Source organism: Cupressus sempervirens, chromosome 8 (assembly GCF_028749045.1).
Source record: "Cupressus sempervirens isolate cs-2001-9-10 chromosome 8, ASM2874904v1, whole genome shotgun sequence".
Lineage (NCBI taxonomy): Eukaryota > Viridiplantae > Streptophyta > Pinopsida > Cupressales > Cupressaceae > Cupressus > Cupressus sempervirens.
This window is the reverse complement of record NC_143125.1, coordinates 50,138,343-50,157,508: the sequence shown is the minus strand read 5'-3', so window position 1 is coordinate 50,157,508 and position 19,166 is coordinate 50,138,343. Positions and strand designations below refer to the sequence as shown.

General features: G+C 37.1%; 1 protein-coding gene across 1 annotated transcript in view; it reads left to right on the top strand.

The window, feature by feature from the left end:
- Positions 1–19,166, top strand: part of LOC149541559 (Thioredoxin superfamily protein) — an 86,457-nt gene that overhangs the window by 25,531 nt on the left and 41,760 nt on the right. The window contains exons 2-3 of the mRNA XM_089796771.1: positions 6,939–7,058; positions 7,309–7,387. Coding sequence (XP_089652897.1) covers positions 6,939–7,058; positions 7,309–7,387 — 199 coding nt within the window. The remainder of the gene's footprint in view (positions 1–6,938; positions 7,059–7,308; positions 7,388–19,166) is intronic.

Sequence of the window (19,166 nt, the reverse complement as noted above, 5' to 3'; positions counted from 1 at the left end):
ATTCGGCCATGTAGTTAATTTCTGAGGATCGACATCAGCAAACTAATCAATCGCTACACCCTATGGGGTCGCTGGAAACTGTCAGATCCAGTCATCTTGGTCCATTACACCGTTCGCCATCCAGATTGTTTCACATGTTTTACAATGTCTGATTGGATTGGTGGTCCCATCACCATTGAACTTCAACAATTTTTCCTTTGGTCTTGCCATTGCTACTTTCTTCTAATTCTATGGTACTTGTTGTGTACCTGCGTTGCTTCAAACAACCGCGCTACTTTGGACAACTGCGTTACTTGATGAGAAAAGATCTTCCTCAAGCAAAGTTGTTTGATTCTTTGCCTATATCCATTCATTGGGTGTATCAGGAACAAAGAGTTCCCTCCATGCTTGTGCTCCTTTGGCACTTCCAGCCGTGTGAGTTACTTCCCTTCCATTCGGATTCTCTACCCTCAGCATATACAAGTTAAGGAAATCCTCCCTTGTCTCTTCCACCAAATTCAATCATTGTTGAGTTTCTTCTAGCAATTCCTCGGCACTCCTCGGTTTGCTAGGTGAATGCACTCCTTCCATCTGTGCTCCTTCACCCCCTCGGTGTCCGTTGGTAAGTTGTTGAAACTTCTATCTGCGCTTGTACTAAAATTAATACTTTCTGTGTTGTGTGTATCTCATCCTTATCTTTTATCTTATTCTTGTCTTTATTAAGAAGATTCAACATTAATCTTCATAACACTTCCTTTGTTTCAGATTCAACTGGCAATGACCCCAAATGTTTACCGTACAGGGTAAAAGGATACTTATCACATGTAGTACAGTAAGATATAACATAGAATAGATACTTTATTCATATACGCAATATGCACTCTAAGTACAATGCTTACAATGATAATGATTATGATGATGATGATGTTCTAATAGTCCCTTCGGACGATGTACATATACTTTCTTGAAGGGGTGACTCAACCGTCATGGATACATTCTACCCGTCGGCTACAATTTAGATTTTACTGACAACATCGGCCATGATAATTACCAAGAAACCATGAAGTCTTAGAAAAGATGGTTCCTTAAATAGAAGCAGAGATAACCAGTGATACCATTGATTGGTATCACTCTCCATACTTCATAATGCATAGACATATCTCAGCTCTGATGAATTACATATTTACATTCATATTGCATCCTTAGCCAATCGCTGTAACACTTAGTAAGTCCAATGGGAATCGATGACTTAAATGTCTTGATTAATCGACTAATTTGACAACTTTAATGTCTTGATTAATTGACTAAGTTGATTTGATAAAAACAGTTTGTAATTAACAAATATATTGGATATGAATTAACCATTACATTGGTTATGAATTAACAAACATAATCAAAGAGGCACATGATTGAAGGATGAGACGTGTCTTGTCGTTATGTCTTTTCCTTCAAACCATTGTCAGCATATAAGGTGTATCGACTTATCTTTGCAAGGCAATGGAGATATTATATCTTATTTCTTTATATTCCACGACCTGCTCTATTTAGATTTTACAGCAATCAGCCTTAGCGTCTCACCTGGTTCAAGCACAAAAATAATCAGTTAGAGATGGCATCCATAAATCATTGCATGTGATTATTGATAAGATCAAACAGCACTGTTATTGTTGCAAGAGCATATTTACAAATCAGAGATGGCAATTCATTCTGCTATCAGCAATATCTTTCTCAAACATTGCAAGTATTAAAACATCTCCATCAGTAACAGCAAGCTCTAACAATAAATATCAATTTTCCAATATAATAGATCTATTAGTACAAGTGATAAGAGATATTTTTCACATTGTAAGTAATACAGCAGCATATCATATATTACAGTTGCCATTATCAGCTTCATAGTTGTAACAAACCCTTTTACCGAGTCTTAATTAACAACTAACATACTTGAGAAATACGGTTATTACTTCATTTCCATAGGAAGACAGTTAAATCAGTTTCGTTCATATGAAAGAGATTGATGGTTAAAATTAGTTAAACAAAATTTCTTAACTAAGAACTTAAAACACCATTAATGAATTTACTATAGAAATTAAAATCCACATACCATGGAATTTGAAATGAGAAATCATTGTAGGGATGCTTCTGCAATCACCCAGATTAGTCCACAGATACTACTATAACAATATCATATAACGACTTCCATCCAATATCGCTATATTAAAAATCAAACGACGTTTACCATTAAATACCACTATATAAAATTAGGGCATCAGATACCACTGTATCAATTAGGGTTTCAGAAACCACTGTATCATTCCTTTTCTTCCAATTGCTTAACTGTGACAATAACTCAAGATTAGAAGATATGCTCATATTTATTATTAATATAAATGAAAGATTGATATAACAATCCATCAGATAAATCTATCTGTGGCAACTAAAAGTAAAATAACTGTAACGATGATATAACTCAATTAATCTTACCTTTGTCTTGCATATACATCATAAAAGTAAAGATACTTGTTTCCGACAAACAATTGAATGTATAGCTTATCTTTGCTTGTTATACGTCCGACAACTTGGGGAAGAGGTGAAACATTGTCAGGGGCTTAACCACCCAACTTCGGACCATAACTTATCCCAACACCATCTCTAACAAGAAAGGCCCTCCTACCTGGAATAGACAGGAATCATTTTGTCATCCGCTGAGCATCCTGGTGTCTAACCACACCACTTGTCTTGACAGCAGGGAAATACAATAAACAGGATCATGCATGAGCTATTAAATATATTTCATTTAAAGTTTTCTTGTCTGATTTCTCTTTTGTTTTCTTGCAGATTCATTCCACATCTTCACCATACTTGGCTACACTACCGGTGATTCCATGGTGTATTAAAATTATGAGTGCTCTGCCTTTTTACATCTCTTCACCATATCATGACCACTTTGCCGGTGATTCCCAGGTGTTTTGGAATGGTTATGCACAATCTGCTCTTAATTATCTTTTATCATAAATTGAGACAGCACAAGACTTGTTATTGTTATTAGTAACTTCATGAAGGGTTTTACACATTTTGAGACTCCTTTTAAAGAGATATTATTCGACTTCTTTTAAAGATGGTTCTGGATACAATGAATAGAAAAAGAGAACTCAATATAATTCTCGGAGAACAATCAGCAAACTGCATAATATAAATCACAATATTATAGAAAAGACTCTGAAGCTTAGCCGGCTGCAATAGAATAAGCATTCAAGAACATAGAAAGATAACTCATAACCTGATATGTATTCTTTGGGGAATTTGAGATCTGATCGGCTCCCTCTTGTTTCCTTCAACACTTAACCACAGTATCCTAGCCGGAAAATACTTGCTCGGCTGAGTTGAAAACACACAATCAAGGAAGAGGTTGGAAATTGCAAATATATCAATGGCAGATTGCAGATGTATCAAGGGCATTTGCAGACATTTCAATGGCAGTTTGCAGTTGTATCAATGGCAAGATGTAAACGTAACAATGTAGGGTTGAATTGGTTAAAGAAACAAGGGAAAATTTGGAACATAGCAAGGTAGGGAGAAGTTTGGGTACCAAGGAAAAGGTCCTCCCATCTCCCCCTCACAGCTTCCATATATGGAGAGCGATCATGACTCCATGGCTTTTGTCAGTTTCAAAAGGTTATAGTTGATTCAAAATTCCAAGTATTAAATCGATTTATCATGCCAAGTGTTAATTGGTTAAAAACAAGAATATTAAAATGGAAAGAATAGAGTTAGAAGATTATAATTGATAAAGGTACGCTCTGATACCACTAATGTAGGTCCGCTCTGATACCACTTACGAAGGGCCACACCACCCTACCAACTCACAACCAAGAATCTAACAATATGAATACAATTTAATTATACTTGAAAATCCAATAGCAATTACAATAACATTTCTACAAGATCCAATCCAAACCCAAGCTAGTCCAGATCCACACTCTGGTAGAAACCTCTGAGATCTCAACTTGTGCTCGCAAGCCACCAAGCAACCTCCTTGTTTCTAAACCGCAGTCACTAGCTCTTCTCACAAACCTAATCCAAGATCCAAGTGTAAACTGCCTCACATTCGGCGCTCTGTCTACAGACTTAGGAAAAATCTCTCTTCACTTTCTCCTTCTCTTTCACACTTTCCAGCTTCACACCTTCTAGCTTCTACTTCTCAAGCTTCCACTTCTCAAGCTTTTCCTTGAGCTTCTACTCCTCAAGCTTCCCCTTGAGCTTCTCCTTGAGCTTCCCCTTGAGCTTGATTAGAAATGCTCATATGCCTTGCTTAAATAGGCACTTATCACCCAATGCACGACTTATCCACAACCTTCTAAAATTCCTCCACAACCTTCTACAACTTCCATAACCTTCTACAATATTCATAACTTTCTAGAATTCTACCCACACACCTCGATAAATGGAATGACAACCATTTATTTTTTATTTTTTCTATTATGCCACCTATGCACCTCGAAAATAGAAATCCTCTTTTTCTTTCTTTTCTCCTTTTTCCCCTTTTTAATTTTTTTATTATTTCTCCTCTAATTTTCGTCACTTTCTCTCTCCTCCACAAATTTTATTTTTTTTCCAATTTTTTTTTTTTTCAATAATTTTTCCATGCAAGATGCTCCTGCATCAATAATTCGAATGTTATTATATTTTGAATATTATTATAATCTTATATTTATATATGTACATGTAAATATATTAATGGGGTGACATCACTTTATTAAATTATTACAATATAATGGTGTCATTTCATTTTTATATCTATATGTACTTTTTAACTCAATTATTTTATGTTTTCCTAGATTATTTAAATAGCTCATGTCGGTCCCACAGATGTATCCTGTTTTCAAGTTGCTAGGTCCTTAACCCATGTGCCCAGTGATGGTGATGCTTTTGCCTAATTCTTTTTTTGACAATGCTTCCACCCCTTCGACGTGCTTCCTACAAGGAAATTCTCTGTAGTTAAATCATATTATCATTACAAGTTATAAATAATCATAACAACTAACTGCCTATTCAATTCCATGAATTCGTGGTAAATAATTAGAACGACTATCTATCTTACCATTTTGTAGGATTATAACAAATTTAACTGTCAACTGACTTCATGTGAACCTTAACAGCTATATTTTAAATTAGGTAAAAAATTGGAATGTAACATACCATTCCCCTTGTGGTTCATCGTCCTCGATGAACTTGAAATTGTAACAAACATTATAAAGGAGCATTAAATACATATATATCACAATTTTGCATTGATATCTCATTGTCTAGTGCCACTTTCCTCAACTTATATTCATTTAACATAGTAGGAAAGGAAGATTGGAGTAACAGTCCCTACACTCTTCTTGTAGCCAAAAAGGTGACATTACAATGATCCTCAAATGAACGGAGGGTTTTCACCTTACAAGGCAGACTTGAACACAAAGCTAAAATTTTGAAAGTTGAATGGCAAAATGATGTCAAACTTGATGATCCAAATGAATCCAGGCACTCTTCTTTCATAGGACCTCATTGGGCCATTGGGGTCAATTTTCTTACATATTTTCTCATACTTCTTATTTTATTAGTGCTGAAAACACTCTTTATTTAAAAAAAATAAATTTAATTTGCCATTAAATTTTAAAAAAATATTAGGTGTAAGTTAAAATAAATTTTAAAATAATTTCCCTTGTTTTTCCTTATAGCCTATAGGAAGTGGGGATAGGCTTGAGATATTCTTCTTGGTTCTATTTCTGAATATTGGACATAACATTAGTTTTTAGTCATTGTGTTATATGTTCTGCTTTTCTTACAAGCCTTAAAAGGGGTGTTAAAATATAAGACTTATCTTTGTAATAAATTCTTCACAGTGATTTAGTGCTGTAAAAGTGTTGATAGCATCTTCAATCTTGGACAAGCATTAAATATATTTATCGTCAGTTGCATCTCCCAAATACCATAATAAGACAAATCTTTTTGTAGTACTTGCTCTAATATCTAATAATATTATATTAGGTTCAATTATTATAATAAAAATGACACAAGGATATCAAATTCGTTAAAGTGAAAATTTTATTGCATATAATAAGTCAAGAAATAAGGTCATACCAATACCATATGTCCTCTTTAAGGAGTTTTTTGTCTGATACATTTCTTGATTTCGAGAATACAGCTGATAAAGTGTAAGACTGATGAGTACAGGATAACTTCTTCAAGGGGTTCTGTATTATATTCTTCATTTCTTGGAAATATAGAAGTTGAATTTTAGAAATTGATCATGTTGTAAAAGTTGCCCTTTAGAAGTCCGAGGGCAATATAAACCTGCTTGTTTTGTTTGAGAATAGGCTTCTGTTCATTTTTCTATAGAGATCAAGGGAATAATTTTTTTTTCTAAATGCCTTACCATTGTTCAAGCTTAGTTAAAAACTTAAAAGCACAACTTATTTTTGGGCTACTCTCTTAATTATAATAATTTTTGATAAGTGAGATTGTCCAATAATTTCTTCCGTTCTAGTGGAGAAGGTGCCATATTAAGCGGAGGAAATCAACTTGTATTGAAATGAGAGATTGTAACAACATACTTTAGTTGTTAGGAAGGACTTGGACTTAATCTCTTCGATATTGTGGAGGAAAACTGCTTACACTATTCTCCCTCAGAAAACAGTAAAAAAATGTTCTGTTCCATGGCATTTTTTTCCTTTATGGTTTTGTGTAATTATTTTATCATAGAATGGAATTTGATAAGCTTCAAGCACATGATATTATATACAGGCATTTAGACTGCCATTAAATCGTTTTTTCATTTTCTATTAAATATTCTAGATGGACTTTTTTTTGTTCTTTAATGTCAGTTTCTTTACATCCTGTTCTCAACATCCATCTACAAAGTTAAACTAAATGTCACTTATGCCTTCAAGTGCTTGTGCAATTGCCAATTTCAGATATTATACAGGTTATCCAACGGATATTGGACCCTCACAAGTTATTGAATTCAAGTCCGAGCGTCAGTTTGTGCAACTGCTGCATGAAGGATATCCTGTTGTTGTAGCCTTTACAATAAGGTATGTTTTCCTAATCTATTATGGGAACACATAGCAAGGGACACATGGGAATTCGCTTAGGCTGATATGCCCTGAATCTCCCAAATCTGTTTTAAGAATGCAGCATGTTGCAAATCGATTGGCTTTCAGTAAATGACTTATAGCTGGTCAAATGTGATTATGTTGTGCCACAATATTACCTATGTATAAATGAATCTTTATGGCTATTTTACACAGATATTTATTTATTTGTTACATTGTTTCATTGCAGATGTTCATATACGGAGCACCTTGATAAGATGCTGGATGCAGCTGCAGCTGAATTTTATCCCCATATAAAATTTATGCGTGTATGCAATTATGACTTCAGCATAGAAGTTACACTAAGCACCACAGATGCATGTTGATCATTCTATTAGATTACTTTTGCAAACATGGAATCATCATAATCTGCTTCATGGTTTTACATAATTACTTTCATATGAAGACACTAAAATTTGGAAGTGGCTGCATATAATCTTTTATTTGCTAAATTTGTTACATGTAGAATGCTTATTGACACATGTTACACATAGCAATATATAATAAATTCAACTGTACCATATAACATTCATTACCAGAATACTGAAATGGCGAGGAAATGTTATTACTTTATTGATTACCAAAAACATATAAGTACATCATCCATTTTCCAAAGATCTTATATGATGGTGGGTTGGTTGGGAAAACCAACAGATGCATCCCGTCGCTTCTTGACTACCCAAACTCAACAAAGTTTAACTAGTTCTAATTTACAACATTACTTTATTACATACTACATATACCCCCGAACAAAAGAAGTCGTCTTCCACATGACTACCCAACAAAAACTTAAAAAGGAAAATTAGACCTCAAGAAGTAGGTCGTGAAGACATCCTTGGACTTGGAGCTCCATGGAGGCGTAGAAGATCCCGTTCAACAACCTTCTGCTTGGCATGAACTCCCTGCAGAGCACACAATGCATCCATCTTTTTCGCCTCTGCTGTTGTGATTTTCTCTTTCAGGGCAGCTTTCTCTATCTTCCATTTTTCTTCCAGGGCAGCTTTCTCTATCTTCCATTTTTCTTCTAGAGCATCTTTTTCTACCTTCCATTCCCTTTCCATTTGTCTTGGCATTTCCTTTTCCTACTGAAGTTCCAAATATGTCCTTCTAAAAACTACTTCCGTTTCTGCAAGTGCGTGTATGGGGGGTGGTTGTTCCTTGGGTAGAGGTATGGTGTATCGGGTTGTCCACTTTGCAGCTATTCTCTCCTACTTGTACCCACCTTGTTGAAGTAACCTCCAATTTGTATGGCAGTCCTTCTTCATGAATGCTACCAAGGATTCGGCTGCTCTAACTATGGCCTCAAGGTTCCGACTCTTGGCCTATTTTATAATCTCCTTGGTAGTATGTTCCATAACATGCAACTCTTGGAGAAATCTTTCTGCTTTGTCTTCCAATGAAATTGTTTCGGAAGGCCCAACTTTCTTATTTTGCATTTTTGTTATGTTTTCCCCTTCTGCCTCCAAGGGCATTGGAGAGGGTGGAGGTACTATCCCAACTTCTTCAAGAAGTCTATCTACCTCTTCTATGAGGCCATTAGATCCATGAGACGTAGCTGAGCAACAGATGAAGAGGGATTCCAGGCTGAACTCTTTAAGTTTGGTGCCTTGGTTTTGGACCCCTATATTTCTACTCTTTTCAACAGAGTAGTCTGCATTGGTTTCCCGACTTCTTGGTCCAGACATCTGATTTACCCTATTCACAAATCTGGCCTTGTCTTGAATCTTGGGAATTACAGAACCATTATGATTGGACACACGTTTGCCAAACTTTATGCCACAACTCTCAATGCTATGTTATCTAGTGAGCTTGATAGGAAAAGTTGTAGAGCTAGAGGTCAGGCTGGTTTTCGAGTAGATTACCAAACCATGGATCGCATTTTTACTCTTTGGGCTATTATTGAGGAGGCTAAACACAGATCGGTGAAAGTTTATTGCTGCTTTGTTGACTTTTGCAAGGCTTTTGATTTTGTTTCTCGGGTGGCTCTTTTCGAGAGGCTTCGAGTGATTGGGATTTCTGAGCTGTTACTTACTGCTATTATGAGATTATATGAGACTGTTGTGGGTCGATTCAGGACCCCAGAGGGATTCTTTGTTTCAATCCATAGCGCCATTGGGGTCAAACAGGGTTGTCCTCTCTCCCCTACATTGTTTGGCTTGTATATTCATGAGCTTGAGGACTTCCTTTTGAAGTCATCGCTCCCAGGTGATGGTTGTTTTCTCCACTGGGTTTTGATCTCTATTCTTCTTTTCGCTGATGATGTGGTTCTTTTTGCCTCTTCACCAGAGAGTTTACAGAGGCTGCTTGATGGTTTGACTTCCTTTTGTGATAAGCGACAACTTGCGGTTAACCTGGGTAAGACTCGGGTTATGATCTTTAATTGCCTGAAAACTTTTCACCTACACTTCTTTTTTCAAGGTCAGGAGATTGAGATCACTTCTTCATATATGTATCTAGGGGTGAAGTTTTCTGGTCCTTGCTTTAGTTTGAGACGGCGATTCAGTCGAGAGTCAACAAGGTTATGCGTTCTCTTGCTATGCTTGAGAAACAATGTTTTAGACACCACTTTTAGGATAGCTTGTCCAAGTTATCCTTTGTGGACTCTCTTGTTTGGGTGACGGTTCTTTATGGCTTTGTGGTTTGGGTCGTCTCGTCTTAGCTTAGACTGGGCTTCGATTGAGCGAGTTTAGACTCTTCTTTTGCGACGCATCATTAGATGCCATAGATTCACTCCTCATAGTATCATTCTTACTGAGTTTGGCGCTCATTCTTTTAGTCTTGCTACCATTTTTGATCTAATTTGGTTCCTTCATTGTCTGCGTTGTTTTGCGGATTTAGCTATTGATCGTGATTGATACTCCTACCTGGCTTATTGCTCTTTTGTCACCTATGCGAGTTCTGATACATGTTCTCATGCTTGTTGCTGGTATGCACAGGCATCCTCCCTGTTGAGTTCGATTGGGATAGACATTGATTGTCTCCCTCCCTATCAGTTCTTATTGAATGCCCTTGCTCATCTCCCCTCCCAACAGGAGTTAAATGAGCACGTCAGACTTGATTTCTACAGATAGTACATTATCAGTACTTGGAATAATCTGCTGGGCGGGCTGCAACCAAGGATGTCTTTTTATGCAGAGCACTTTTTGGAGATCAGTGATGGGATTATTGTCTGTACTAGTTACCTATCTCGACAGTGGTCTTATGCTTTGTGTTTTTCTTTGGGGTCCTTCAGAATTGGTTCTCACCGTCTTTGTGCTCAGATAGACCATCATATTGATAGTGGTGAGTGGATTTGTAAGCTATGTACTTTAGCTGAGGTTGAGATGAAGACTCACTTTTTATTCCATTGCCCTATCTACTACAAGATTAGAGGGAGATTTCGCTGCCTGTTTCGAGATTGCTTTTCTCTTTCTGACTTCTTCAGTTATTGTGACCAGCGATGTCTAGCTCTCTATCTTCAGGAGACCACTCTGCTCTGTGATAGCACTCTATAGGCATTTCTTCCTCACCGACACCCTTCGACTTAGCTCATTACTACTTATTTCACACCCTTATCTCCTTTGCATGGTGTGAAAAGGTAGTCCAGTTGTGTTGATCATTCTAGGTCTATTAGACCCCGTACCGGTTTCTTACATTAGCGGCACTCCTCTACGAGCTCAGAGAGACATACCAGAGCTTCTTTGCACTCACGGTCATATCCTTCTGTGACTGATTTATTCTCGCCAAGAAAGGTCTCCTAGTCTGTCTTTGTCTTGGCATCTCTCTCTCTACGTTTAGTTCTGTCTCTTTTTTTCTTTTGTTCTTTAGTTGTTTGCTTTTTATGAACACTGCTTGGTGCTCTTGTTGTTTTCAGCTTCCTGATTGTAACCTTCCAGTCCCATAGGCCTTTGATGCTCTTTTGTTGGACATTAATACTATTATCTTATCTTATCTTATCTAGTACTGCATCCTCAACCGATGTATCCTCCTCGGTGTGTCTTGATGTTCAATTTTGGGTTGTTCGCCTTGCTTCTACTGCTGTGTAGCCATTTTTTCCTGTGAGTTGTACCACCCAAGGCAATAGTTTGTACTACTTCTATACCTTGTGGTTTTTGCAGTCTTACCTTGTGCCCACACTTTTTTTGACACTTGAGTTCTATCACCTTAGTACAAATCTGCTAATCTGAAGGAACCATGTTTGCCACTCCTGGCAACGAAAGTCTTGTTGCCCCCCATTGAGGAACCTTTTGCTGTCTGCTACTTTCTTCCTCTGTACTATGGTTCTCCTCTATACGACTACCCTCCATGGTATGAACCTCTGCACCTTCTTGTAGACTAGGCATAGTACAAATGCCTTCCTCTGTACTAGTAGTGGTACGTCCCTCTTGTGTACTAGGCATAGTACAAACGCCTTCCTCCATACCAGTGGTGATACGTCCCTCTTCATGTTGCGTACTCTTAACTTTAGCACTCCTAATCTCATCTTGGTGAATCTGGGCATACTCAGGTACCCTGCCTAGCAATGGCCCTTCTGCTCTTGGCAAAAAAGTGATATCTCCAAGCATGCCCTTCAATTGGCGCAGACGGATTTCTTCCTCGAGGGAATCTTAAGATGTGTCTGTACTCATCTCATCCTTTGAACTATCCTCTCCACTCTCTTCTTGACTTGAACTGTCAAGGAATGCTACTTGTATCGTTGCCTGTCTTGGTTTCTTTTCTGAGGTTCTCCCCCACCTGACCCTGCTCCAAAAATGTCCATGTGAACCCAATATGTCATGGCTGGTTTGTAGGGTTCCACTTTGTTTGCTGGAACCAATGCCCCTTTATATTCAAAGACCACCTAAGTACGAACTGCTTCCAAGAATAATGCAATGGTATGGTATAGCATGTAGAATGCTTTATGCTTCAAATCCATGAATTCTTGTAATCTCTCTGAGAGATACTATGCCCAATTGTACACTTGGCCCCAATTCCATCCATCAACCATAGGTAACATCCATAGTGCAATATCTGATGTGCAACTTCAGACTATAATTTTACTTTTAACCAAACAATGCATTGCCATTCTTCACTAGCTATGAAAATTTTGTAGAACCCCAACACTTTCTGGACCGCAACTATTCTTTTTGGTGAGAATGCTCTCCCACTCCTGTTTTGTGAAGTCCTTTCTGTACATTAGCCCCAACCACTTCCTTTTTTCCTCCATTGTCATCAGGGTTTTTGTCAGTTTTTGCCCTCAATTAGGAATACCAAAAACCTTATTGATTCTTTAGCCAAGTAAGAGATTGTTAGGGTTTGATGCAAATATTGAATTACAAATTTATGAGATTTCTTATCATAGCCATACACCATGGTCCTTAATATAGATTCAAACTCCCTTAAATTAGAATTGGGCATACAAATGATTTTCTCTACCCTAGCTCTGCCTAGCACCTCTTTTAGTGGATGACTATCTTCTGCATTTTCCCACTAGGTGCGACATTCACTTCCCACCACACTTTCAAAAGTGATAGTGGCAACAATAGTGGTCTGTTATGTAGTTTTCCTATTATCCTTCTAGCTTGTCATTTTCTTCACCTGCAAGACTGAATTTTTCTTCTTGGAATCAATAATTTTTTCTCTACTGGGGTTCCCAACACTTATCTTTACCATTTTATTATGTTGTATCAATTTGGAGGAGTTTTTAATTCTTTATGGGTAACCGTTTCTTCTCTCCACGTGTTGTCCAACTATTGTGTTGTATGACTCCTCTTGGAGCTTGTACTCATATCTTTCCCTTTTATCATGTATCAATCTGGAGGAGTTTTTAATTCTTTCTTATCTTTACCATTTTATGATGTTGTATCAATCTGGAGGAGTTTTTAATTCTTTTTGGGTAACTGTTTCTTCTCTCCACGCGTTGTCCAACTATTGTATTGTATGGCTCCTCTTGGAGGTTGTGCTTGTATCTTGCCCTTAATTGGCTATCGTTCCCTAAACTGTGCCTACTGCCAAACTGGTGTATAACTATAGAAGGTCATACGACTACCAGAGGAGTCCGTATGGATGGAGGATTTAGTACGATGATAATAGTTTGTACAACTAGATAATTTTTAGGAGGTCGTACGATTGGAGGAGTCCGTAACTAGTGTTTATGACTTCCCCATACACTACCTTGCTTGATCCGTACATTGCGTTGCTAAGTTTGTATGGTGTCTTGCTGAGTTCGTATGATGCCTTGCTTCCTTACCCTAGTTTGCAACCATATGACTAATTTCCGTACATGTACAGTGTATCTCTGGTGGCCTAGGTGTATGGTGTCTTGTCCTTCTTCCATATGGCTGAATACTGTCTTACTGAATTCTGTGTGTTAGTGAACAATTTTTTCCTTTGAAGTATTAACTGATTCTTGACTCTACTCCCAAATTTAGGAAAAAACACACACTAACAAATGAGTCCCTTTGAGAGTGAACCCTCTGTATTTAATAGGTACAACTTCCTGACTTGAAAGATTTTGCAGATTAAATTCTATTTTAAAAGAATGATTCTCACAATTACTTTTGACCATAAAGTATAAGGCAAAACACTCAGTTCATAATAATGAAAAGAATGTGCAGATTGAAAAGCAATCCAAATTTCACAATGATTTGCCACATGACTGATTATCACTGTGAAACAATCTTAAACAAAAATGATTAAACGAAGGCTACTCTGTTAGTCTAGATTCAAGATCAACATGTAATGCAAATAAAGAATTGGTTTCACATACATCCACTCCTAGACGACAATGAAAAGTATGCTTCAATAAACCATATGATTTAACAACCAAGATTCATACATAAAACCATATGATCCCATATATTATTGCATTGAATATCAAGTATCATAGAAAAAAAGATAGTTAAAACCATGTTTCAATATCCAGAGAGCCGACCCTCTCAAAATCTCAAAATCATGCTTATATAGCCACACAGGGCTTTAAGATTTCGTTTTAAAAACTAACTCGCTCAGGAAGTTATAAATTAACATACTTAAACACAATCTTTAGAACAACTAATTTGAAGGAAAGCATACTAAGGCAAGTAGCCCCTAAATCCTATCTAATCAGCTTTTAGTTGTGGCAGCAGGAATGGCCTACTGCTCCGGATCTTTAGGAAGTTTGCTACTTGTTTCCTTCCACTTTTTATAAGCCACTGCGAAGTTGACCAACTCCTTTTGTAGGGGCACTCCAATCTGCTCCAGCCTTCGTTTCCACGTGTGCTCAATCCTGTGAACATGGTCCATCTTCTTTTCGTGTGCTTCAAAATGATCCCTGCATAAAATCATCATGGAGTCTACGCGGGCAATGTTAGCGAAATCCTTGACTACCATCTCTCAGATCTCTTTCATTATCTTCATTTTGTCCTGAAAGGATGCCAATACCTCTTGGGTTGCCCTGTTCGGTTTATCTTCGTTTTCCATGATCCTAACATCAATACACTTGATGTCATTGTCCAGGATCTGTTTGAGACATTCCATCTCCCTCAACAGCTTTGATGTTTCGTGTAAGCCTTGCCTGATGATTATGTTTCTCCACTCTAAATTAGCTCTTGCAATGAATAGGAAATCGACATCCACAGCAACATCAGACATATCTACCAAGAATTTAGCAACATAGTTGAAAAAATCAGTTGCAGCAATATCTCGGCCAACCCCAAAATTTTGAAAATCTCGGATTCACCAAAAACTCAGTGGAAAAATCAGCCATAAATTGACACTTTTACGGAGATTTGAAAATAGAGAATTTAATAAAATAAATTATAATCTTAACAACACATACATACAAAAAAGTTGTAGAACAATCGACCACTAAAATTAAATCATGAATATATGAACATGAAAATTTTTGTAAAAAGAAAATTAAATAAATTATTAATTTAATAGCACAAATAAAAATATTTTATATATTAAATATATTGCTAAAACTGAAATTATTAATTGTTTCATGAATTTACTTTCATATTATTATACTTTGTGAATGAATGAATTAAAAATAACTACATGTTAATTTTTAATATGAATGACATGTAAAACTGAAAAAAATTCTAAGATAATAATAATCAAATAGAACAACATTTTAAACTAATATGGAAATAAGCCACATAGATTTGTAAACAGACACTTCAATAATTTTCCTTCACCCTTTCATCGATCTTGGTAAGTCTGTGAATCAAAGACATCTTAGGTTTTACAAATCTGATTAGAAACTACGTTAAACTTTAGGAAGCATTGATAATTTGTGTGTAGGATATGTTAAACACAGGAATAGAAGCATCAATGACCTTGCTGGAGTGGGCAATGAGTGAACTGCTAGGAATCTTGCAACGCTGGCACCAGCGTAGAGAGAGATCAAATCAGTAGTGGGTAGAGAGTGCAAATTACTTGAGATGCGTGGTGAAAGAAAAGACTTCATCCACCCGTTCTTTTGCTCGTTCAACACAAATCCACCTACAAGTCCTTTTCCTCCAGCTGCGACATAGTTTTCCTCCACCTGCAAGTTGTTTCTTAGACCTAGAGGCATCATTTTTCTCATATGCAGTTGTTAAAAATGATCGAATGAGTGGATAAAGAGTTTGTCTTTTTCTATTGACTTGTCAACGAATTAAACTCAAGTAAATAGAGTTTTCTCGCGAGATAAACACTATTAAACCGCCACGATATTTGGAAAAAAACGTAGCCGAATAATTTGGCGTTTATTTCGTCTTCTTCAGTGACTCATGATACATCGCCATTTTGGGGATATAACGCAGAGTTTTTGAACTATGCCTAGCTTAGCAGTACCATAAGTCTGGACTTTTTTAATCTGGATGATGTACTCATCCCAATTCACTTTCTTAGGTTCCCACACATTTAGTTCAAACTCCAATTCTGCTACCATCTTAGCTACCCATGTTTTAGTTTTAGTGAATTTAGAGATGTAACTCACCCCATGGGCCATCATAGCATCCACCCAATAAATAAAGACTCTGGCTATTGACTTGTCCCTTTCAACTTGATCAATAAATTTTTGATAAGCAGGGGAAGTAACATCTACTACAAAAGCACTACCTTGGACGGCTAATGCATTAGGATTCTGGAGGACATGGATATACTTTGCCATTAACTGTATGGTCAACTTCATCTCCCTTTTGTCTTTCTAGTCCTTCCAAATCCTATGTTCAATTTTCTTGTTAGTGGCATTGAAGATTTTCATGTCAACAACCTTAGTCTCCATTCCAAGGTTAGTTCTTTCTACCATGAAGCCTTGTGGCTGGACTTCTTCCTATTTTTTGTCATTGATGGATTTGTAGATGTTTGCTATCCAATGCTCCATTTTATCATCAACATCTAGCATAGCTTCAATTTTTGGTTTCTTACTCTTAGTAGTCCTGACAAGGTATTTACCCACCATATCCTACACTGGAAGGGTTGGCGCTGTACTTCTTACTGATTGATAGGTCAAACCAATTGGGAGTGGAAATATTGCTCTAAGTTTGGGGAGTTTGAGATCCTACTGGGTTCCCAACAACTAGTGCATTTTTACTTACAGTATTAACTTTGTCATTCACTTGCTTGTTTTGATCCATCTAGTCCATGACTTTCATAGGACTCTCGGTAGTGGATTCTATATTTGGTTCTCTTTCACTAAGCTCCTTATCTAGAATTACTACGACTTCCTTATCCTTTTTCCCCTTCTGACTCCGGGAGTGGGGTGATCCTTTGTGGTGTCTGAATTTGAACTTGAACTGGCTCCTTTGTATGGGGTTCATCTTCTTGTTATGAAACTTGTTCACTTATAGGGGAACATGGTGCAACGTTATCAGTATCAGGAGGTGGTATCACTGAACTGGAACTATTCGAGGTCATCTATGGGGGATACTTTGTTTCTTTCAGCCTTAGCCGCTTTTTCATTTTAAGCCAAGCTTTAGTTCTATCGATTAAAGGGATGGTTCTCGCATGAAGACCTTCCTCTTCTAGTTTATTCCAGTCCAAGTTGAGCATAGGAAGGACTTCAACTTGCTCTACGTACATAGGATCCAAGACCTCTTCATTCTCTGCATCTTCAATTCCTCAAACTTTCACTGAGAGCTTGAACTCCAAAATTTGCATTATTGTAAATTGAGACCACAGTCTCTCCCTTACTTGTAGATCATCTTCATAGTCCACCCAATAGTCATCTACATGGGGTTCATGAAAAAATGAAGGGCCGAGTTCAAATTGGAATTGGCAAAGTTCTTTCTATTAGATTGAGGTCGGGAAGAGTATAGTTGCAAATTCATAGTTTTTAGTTTCTTCTTTGAGACGGAAAGCATCTTGGATACTTTTGCAATGCTAATGGTCTAGTTCCATAGGGAAAATGTACCCTCAACCTTTTCTAATCTTGCAATTCTTATCAACCTTGGCAACTTGGCAACATACTTCAATCAAAGCATATTCGTCTAAACAATATCTTGGAAGCTTTAAAGGCTTCCCTTGAAAACCTCCAACTCTTAGATAAGTGAATTTGGGGAACTGTATAAAATAACTACCATAAATTGTAATCAATTGCATGGTCTACTCTAATAACCTTTTTGTTTTCTTTACTTTGTGATTCAAACACCAGTTTGGCTAGAAAAGTATCTTGAACTTAGTGGAAATCTTCAAAATTTCTCCTTTTTTGTAGTAACGGGTAATCATCATATATGGCCATATTATCTACCCATATCTCATGGGGTAAACCCTACCATTGTCTGCAAGAAGCCAAAACATAGAATGGATAGGATGATATATAAAACCTTGAAGTCCTGAAGACTTGAGAAAGCTCTTCACGCAGCTTGTCTGCAATGATTTCAGCCCAATCAATATATTTGTCCTTGTCAAGCACATCTTGGATGAGGAAATACATCCAGTTTTCCCACAAGAAGGCGTGTGAATTTCCCTTCACCCTATTTAGGAGAATGATCACATCTTTAACCCCTGGTATCATATGTTCTCCGGTAAGGGGTCTCAGCAAGTGAGAACCACCTTTCTCGGGTTTCAACAACTAGTTTTTAGCGATAACGCTATTATAATCCTTGGATTTAATTGTGAATTGGGAATACGACAAGATGATAGTCCAGATCTGATACACTTCTTTGGGTGAAATTCGTAGGGCTCCCATGATGGTAAAATGGTTCACATATACTAGAACTTCACTGTTAAAATTCCGGATGCATCTCTCGGCCGCATCATATTTGTCTCTACATTCTAATACTAGCTCAGGGCAGGGTATAGCTTCAAGAAAACCAGCGGCTTGGATAAGACCGCTTTCAGATAGACGTTCGGCCATGAAACCTGGGTGTAAATTCCTGAACCTACCCACTACCTTCTCAATTTCTTCATCTACAAGGGCTATATTCTTAACTTTGATAGAAAGCTCATCAGAGGGCCAAGTTTCTTTCCTTTGGGTAATTTAGGATGTGAGTTAGCCATGGGGATATACAAGTTTCCACTCACAACACTAGACAAGATGCAAAAAGAAACTAGACAATCTTTTAAAATTATTGGAAGAAACAAAGCAAAAAATTTAGGTGGAGAAGGAAAACTCACCACATATGGATTTCACGAAAGAACTTCTGATGAAGATACAATTTGCTATTCACCTCCGATTCCAAGCAGACACACCAGATTTGCTTTGTTCAAGAAATTATGGCTTTTACCAGAAAGGGGGGTTTTATGGTAATACATACCTAGAGGACATGCACACTACATGATCGGGAAAGTACCGATCTGTCAGGATCTCTTACTCATTAATGAGTGCCTTCACTTCCGCAAGTATTGAACTTTTTATCTTGTCATCACCTTAACCAATTGGTATTAATTGCATGTCTTTTCATTATTTTCGGAAAGATTGAATATCTCCATATTGCCACATATCTATAGGCAGGTGACTCTTAAGCTCATGAACTTTGAATCTTTGAACCATAACACAATCAATTCAAGATTCAAGTTCATCCCATCAAGAAATGTTAGGATAAAGTGCTCACTAAAACAAGTACGAAATGATTAATTAACGAACTCTTGACACACAAGACCGTGAACTTGAACTAACCT